Source organism: Candoia aspera, chromosome 3, assembly GCF_035149785.1.
Source record: "Candoia aspera isolate rCanAsp1 chromosome 3, rCanAsp1.hap2, whole genome shotgun sequence".
NCBI classification, from domain to species: domain Eukaryota; kingdom Metazoa; phylum Chordata; class Lepidosauria; order Squamata; family Boidae; genus Candoia; species Candoia aspera.
Window position 1 is genome coordinate 162016204 of NC_086155.1, and position 7486 is coordinate 162023689.

The 7486-nt window shown below is 43.7% G+C and overlaps 1 protein-coding gene across 2 annotated transcripts in view; it reads right to left on the bottom strand.

Annotated features, from left to right (window-relative positions):
• Positions 1-4290, bottom strand: part of ANKRD29 (ankyrin repeat domain 29) — a 45412-nt gene extending 41122 nt beyond the window's left edge. Inside the window, exon 1 of one of the 2 annotated variants that reach the window (XM_063299192.1) lies at positions 3991-4290. In XM_063299192.1, the coding sequence (XP_063155262.1) occupies positions 3991-4002 (12 nt within the window). In that variant the 5' untranslated portion in view covers positions 4003-4290. The remainder of the gene's footprint in view (positions 1-3990) is intronic. The other variant, XM_063299191.1, reaches the window with a different exon arrangement.
• Between the last annotated feature and the right edge of the window lie 3196 nt (positions 4291-7486).

Consider the following 7486-nt stretch of genomic DNA (forward strand, 5'->3'; position numbering starts at 1 on the left):
AATACCTTACTGATAAAGGTATTTTCCCCCCAAATAAAAGATATTGCACTGAGGCAGTCCTACAGCAGTCCAGGCAAATAATTTTTTTCTTTTATTCTATGGAAGGAGAATCTTGCCAATTTGGGCCACATCGTACACTCTTTTTTGCTGCCACTGTTCCCACAGTAGCTCAATAAATGCACCATGACTATGAGGTCAGACCACTGTGAAACAAGCACAAAACACAGCACATACAGAACTGTCCTATGCACAGTAAATAATGGGAGCCCAGCACTCCAGATTGCCATGCAAGCAGATGTTAATGCAGGTTGGGGTTGTCCATGGGATAAAGAGGTTAGCAGCATAACTGCATTATACCCTACATGTCTGCGGACCGTGGCCAATCCCCACTGGCGGTCCCATTTTACACCAGAACTGGGTGTGACACACACAGACACCATTCCTTTGCTGCCTTCAGTTTTCCCTGAGTCAACAAGGGATTTGCCTGTCTCTCCTTCTGGAGGTTTGGTGATTTCTTTCATACTGGTAGCAATGTGCTGTGATTGAGTGCTGAGATATCCGTTATCCTTAAATCTCCAGTGAACAAATGTATTTTGAGAGATTATGATAAAATATTTGTGTAAGTTTATGGGGACAGTATGAGAAATTCAGCATTTTATTATGTACCTAAAATATTATCTGATGACACTTGCTGTAATAACACGATAGGAAAATATCTAGCTGACATTTATCAGAAATATCTGTTTATTGGAGCATCAGCATTTTTTCAGGCTGGACTCAATGACACTACAAAAAAAAAAAAGGAGAGATCCTACTTAGTCACTGTATTCTCCTATACAGTGAACACATATTCTTCAGAAGAAGGACAGCTCTATTGCTACAGAGGTTGGAATAGGAAACTCTACTCTGCTGGTAAAGGGGCCATCCTTCCAGATGTCCATTTACATTCATGGATGTAAATCTAAGTCTTGAATAGGGGTATTTCAGGGATGCTAATGCAATGCCCTTCCATTCCCTTGTGACCAGGCCCTTTACTGACATCAACCAGAGAAACATAAAGGGTTACACTAATACCGCAACCTATGCAGGTGTACTCAAAAGTAAATCCCATTTATTTCAGTGGTGTTACTGTCAACTAAATGTGCACTATAGGAGTGTAGCATTCTCTGCAGCAGCTTCCACCCTCTGGAACATCCTGCCCCTGTGGGTGAGGTTAGCCACATCGCTCCTGGCCTTTCGGAGGAACTTGAAGACCTGGCTCTGCCACCTGGCTTGGGGCAGGGAGGGGAATGGTCATGCCTGGGGATGGCTAGTGACCTAAAGTGCTCCTCCCACGCAAGGACTGAATTAGACCATTGCCATCTGGACTTCATTTTTATCTATATTTATTAGTTATTTGTAATTGTTTTATATAGTGTATTTTATATATGGTAATTGTATTATATATTTATTGTTTTTCTGATTATTTTGTTGTAAACCGCCCAGAGTCCCTCTGGTGAGAGAAGATGGGCAATGACAAATTTGATAGATAGACAGACAGACAGATACCTGCATAATCCGGCATAGTCTTTCTCTATGTACATACTGTATACATATTTTTATATAAAGCTCTGCATTCTTGAATTAAGAATTTTGTTAAAAGCAATCAGAAACTCATCGTGTATTAAATTTATTGTATTAAATACAATAAGCAAATTCATGAGGTCTAGAATGTTATTTATTGCAAATTTTGCACTTGTTCTGCATTCTGGAGACCATAGATTCAACCCCCAACACAAACACCCTGTTTCAAGAAATCAAGTAATAGGTAATGGGAAAGATTTCTGAGACCCTGGACTCTCACTACCAGTCAGCTTCCCCTCACTTGGAAAGATGTTGCACTCCATATCATCATCATCATCATCAATAATCAAAGACCAAGAATACCTAAACATATAGAGAGCCAGTCTGGTCTTGTGGTTAAGACAACGGGCTAGAAACCAAGAGACAGTGAGTTCTAGTCCTGCCTTAGGCATGAAAGCCAACTGGGTGACCTTGGGCCAGTCACTTTCTCTCAGCCCAACCCACCTCACAGGGTTGTTGTTGTGGGGAAAACAGGAGGAGGATGGAGTATTAGGTATGTTCACTGCCTTGAGTTATTTATAAAAATAAAAATAATAAGGGTGGGGATAGAATAAACAAACAAACAAACATTAAAACAGAATAGAAAACTTAATTTAAGTGATATCTAACTATTGAATGCCAGAAAAAAATATCTATCTCACACATTTGGCTATCCAGAGAAATTGTAGCCATTCTTCCTTTTCAACTTATCACGGCTATGAGTTAGAAAGGGTGTTATCAGATCTGCCTGCCAGGCCAAATAAAAAGGGTGGTGCAGAAGTGCGAGTCCACTGTGAAACAGTCTCCATTTCCTCTGCCAGGGAGTGCTATAGATGCTCTTACACGGGTGTTACTAAATCTTCCTTCCAATAACAAGGAGGCCAAACACTGAGCCTGGTCAGTGTGAAAGTTTTTCTATGAGATGGACATAACGTTAGCTAAATAGTTAGCTAGTACTGGACGTTAGCTAGTACTGGACAATGATTTTTCTATCAAGCCTATCCCATATAAGGAGGGTCCTCATGGAGGTCTCTCTGGAGATCATTATCAAGGACACAATACCATACCATAAATTAATGCCACATGAGACAGCCTGCATCACCAATGTGTTTGGAAATATATTCCAAAATCAGAACACTATATTATTTTAATTCTCTTTCCTCAAACAGTGGGAAATCCATGCTGCCTAATGAAAATAACCGTATAATCCAGGTGGCAGAAGGTTGGTGGGCAAGATGGAGCTACTGGGACTAATTGTCTGAGGCAGCACAGGGATTCGCTTGAATTGCCTTTTGCAGCTTGAACCCCTTGATGCTGAAAAAAATGTATGAGGGGATCATGCTGCATCATCAGGAAGAGCCTTATCTGGAGGTACCTGTGTAGATCTCTTCCTGAGGTGGAGGGATTCTGTGGATAACTGTGTGAAGCAGAGCATAACATCTTTACGTATCTTTCAGTACCGGGGGAACCAATCTAGTGTAAAGTAGCTTGCTATTCTAATGTGGTCAAGTGGAGAAATGCACCATAAAGACGCTGAAAAAGCCTTTATGACCATGGCTTCCAAACTCCTGAAGGAACTTAGAGATAGAGCAGCCCTGCCCTGTGTGGCTTTTTTGCCAAGTGGAGCATTAACTAACTTGTTTCAGCAAGAACCCGGCTGGGCATCTAGTTAGTTTTTTTCAGTGTGTATTTTAATAACCAGTGTGTTAATTTAAAAAAAATCCAGTGAGTTGCTTTGGGGGTCCTAAGACTGCCTGTGGGAAGATGACTGATGATGATAAAATGCAGCCCTACCAGCACTTCCTTTTACAGCCCCCTCAAATCTACCTCTTTGGAGGACATTAAAGTCCATTGGAGTTGGGCAGCCAATAAATTTAAATAACTAATATAAGAATGTATGTACTGTGCAGAAAAGACCCCTCCCAGAACGCTACTCCGGCTGACAGTTCTCAGTGGCAGGAGGCTTTGCACCACCTTCACTAGCAATAGGAAACAAGACGTTTCCTGTGATCTTTGAACGCAAGCCGGCTCCCTACCTCTGGGATTAGTCGGGGGGTGCGGGGTGGGAATGACTTCTAGACACGGCTCATTTTCCAGCCGCAGGCACAGGCAGCCCACGCGTCTCAGGTGAATCTGGTCAAGGAGGAGTCGCCCCAGCTGCACACGCTTCACCTTTCAACGCCGGCTCCACCGCCAGCGGCGAGCGGTAACACGCCAGAGATCGCTTGCCTGGAGCAGACAGAGCTCCGGTTTCGCCCCCCGGCTCATCACCACGCCCCATCAAGAGGCTGCCGCTCCACCAGGCCTCCCCGGCAGCTGACTGCGTTAGCGGGAGGTCAGCAGCCGCAGGAGCAGCATCGCCCGGCAGCGGCTGGACTGCGGACTTACCTTGAAAGACATTTTGAGCTCTCTAAGGGGCTCATGCCCGCCACCAAAAGTGGAGCCGCATCGTCCGCCCGCCCGGCAGCGCTTCCTCCCGGCTTTCCTCTGGCGCTGGTAGGCGAGCGATCATTGGCTCGCTCGGCAGAGCAGCTGGAGCGGAGCAGAGCAGCGTTTGGCTGCAGACAGCAGCAGCCCCACGCCCGAGCCGGCGTCTGAGTAACAGCGGCGGCTGTCTGCCAGCCAACCAGCGGCACGAGGCCCGCTTTTCCTCGGGAGCTGCAGCCTCTGCTTGCTCATCGCTACGCCCTCGGAGGATTTCCGCGCTTTGTCCGGTCACGCAGGAAGCGCCAGCTGCTGAATTAGCAACTCTCGTGAACAGATCGGGCGGGAGATGAGGATTTTGCTGCGGGCCTCCTGCTGCCAGTCCTGGCTACCTCCGAGCCAGGGCGTTTGAGTGCCCGCTCACTGCCTGCGTGGTGATAAAAGTAACTGCAGAGAAGACAAAAAGGGTGGAGAACCTGCTGGGCTATTAGAGAATTTGTGGTCTCTAGGGCTTATTTCTTTTAAAATATTTACACCCCACCTTTTGGGTATTCAAGACAGCTAAGAATTAAAAAAAGAAAGATGCATTATAAATATTTCAGATTGGTAATTAAATGCATTTAAATGTTATATTAAGAAAAGCAGCACATGAAAAAGTTGCAAAAGTTACAATATTTGCAATTGTACATGAAGAAAGAATAGAGTTTTAAAAAAATAATTGGCTATCTTTACTTCCATTGTAAATCAAAGGACCCAGTAACACAAGAAGAAAAAACAGGAGTCATCTACAACATACAGTGACTATAACAGCCACCACATGGGACAGACAGGCAGAAGATTAGCACATCTATGAACACCAACTAGCAGCCAGAAGACACAATGAAAACTCCTTAGTCTCACAACACATGGACAGACACAACATAGTTTCCCAGTTGAAACTATGAGCCTCCTAGGTAAAAGGTAAAGGTTTCCCTTGACATTAAGTCCAGTCGTGTCCAACTCTAGGGGGTGGTGCTCATCTCCGTTTCAAAGCTGAAGAGCCGGCGTTTGTCCGTAGACACTTCCGTGGTCATGTGGCCAGCATGACTAAACGGAACGCCGTTACCTGCCAACCGAAGCAGTACCTATTAATCTACTCACATTTGCATGTTTTCGAACTGCTAGGTTGGCAGGAGCTGGGACTAGCAACGGGAGCTCACCCCGTCATGTGGATTCAAACCGCCAATATTCTGATTGGCAAGCTCAGCAGCTCAGCAGTTTAACCTGCAGCACCACCACATCCCCTTGAGCCTCCTAGACCAAGCTAAATCGAAAAATGCTAGGGAATTCCTGGAAGCTTGGCATCAGACATTTCAGCCATCGGTAGACACACAGAGATAAACTACATTTACACATCATTCAAAAGAGACAATAACAAAGCTAAGAAGGAAACAAAAAGACCACAACAAATCCTCTCCAGCAGCCAATATCCAGATAAGCAGGGATTAACACAGGACAAACAAGCAGAAAACAATATTCTAATCAAGGAACCACCAAGGAGGCAACCAATCAAGCAATCAAGCAGAAAACAATGACAAAACAATAATAAGAACAAAAACAATACTCTAATCAAGAAACTACCAAGGAGAAAACAACACCTCCCCAACACTGGCAGGGCAAGCTACTGTATACAAACAGGAAGCAAACCCACGCTCATTAGCTCTGATGATGTTACCTAGTTGGGTAATGAAACGTCTGCAAGCAAACAACCAAGCTCAGGGAGCATCAAGGACTCCACAGTTCAACTCAGAGCTACATATATTCTCTTCTATCAAATGTAGTATCATAGCCCCAAATGTTGGTTTGCCTGTTTGTTACTTGGTATGTTGTGTGAACACAGTAACTATGGTTATAAATCATTGTGAAAATCCAGCAAAGGCAATTTAGTCAATTAAAGTTAGTTTAGCATGTAGTTTGCTGCTTGCCTTGGCTGCAGGATTCATTATTGCAGTTCTGACGCAACACCCTGACTTCTGTCCAGGGTCCTAATTCTGTCCTTGTTTCAGAATGGCTCCAATTCACACTTCCACGCTCTGCTTTCTGCCTGAGCTGTTGCTTTTCTGTGGCAGCGGAACCACTGATGGAACAGGACACAGGTAGGGACAACAATTAGGCAGGGACAGTGATTGAAGAGAAGACATATAACTGACAACAGATATAGTATGAGCTAAAATGTTATAATGTCGCTGTAAGAGTTGAGAGTGAGGAGGCAGGAACCAGCAGTTTCCAGGCTAGAGAGGATCTTTATATGAATGTAAGTGAGGATAAAATCTCTTTTGAACTGAGCTCAGCTGGTTATTTTATGGACATATCTATACAGCTTTGTGAAAACAGTACAGAAGATGTTTGCAATTGCCTTCTTCCAGGATTTTTCAGTTTCCAGGTCTAAGTCTCAGTATTTCTTGGTGGTTTCTTATAAATGTGCTAATCAGGTCTGATTCTGCTTAGCTTTTCAAGACCAGTCAAGGTTGGCTTGAGAGGCAGTTTGGTGCAGTGGTTAAGGCATTAGGCGAGAAACTGGGAGACTGTGAGTTCTAGTCCCGCCTTAGGCACAGAGCCAGCTGGGTGACCTTGGTCCAGTCTCTCTTTCTCATCCTTAGGGGAAGCAGGCTATGGCAAACCACTTCCAAAATCTTGCCAAGAAAACTGCAAGGACTTGTCCAGGCAGTTGCCGGGAGTCAACACTGACTTCAATTCTATTCATCAAGAAAAATGATCTCGAGTAATGCTGTTAGTTGCCATTGTCAACTGTGCTGGCTAAGAAGTGTAGGAATTGTGGGCCAATTCATCTAAAAGTTACTATGTTGCCAAAGGCTGCTAAAGAATAAAGAATACGTGACTGCATGTATCCTTTATACAAGTTTATTACTATCTATAGATAGGCCAATGATCTACATAGGAATTTATGTTTATTATCAATTTCTGATTTTGCTCTAACCAGGCCAGAATGTTAGCCAGAGGATCAGCAGAGGATAGAACATTACAAGTAAACAAAACTGCTTTCACTTTTTCAGGAGCTGAATTATCTACCGTACATCCACTTCCACTTCCACATCTACATCTACATCTACATCTACATCTACATCTACATCTACATCTATGCTTTCAAGCATCTAAACCAGCCTTTCTCAACCTTTTGACCCTGGAGGAACCCTTGAAATATTTTTCAGGCCTCAGGGAACCTCTGTACATTCAGGCTCAAATATAGGCCAGAAGTTACAAAATTATTATATTTGTTCCATGTGTAGGCCTGTATATATGCATTAACAGTGTTCTTAAACTAAAAGTAAAGAATGAAACTTACCTCTTTAATGTGAAGTTGCCTGAATTTGAAATATTTTTTTAAATAAATTGTGATCTCCCAGGGAACCCCTAGTGACCATTCATGGAACCCTAGGGTTCCACAGAACCCTGGTAGAGA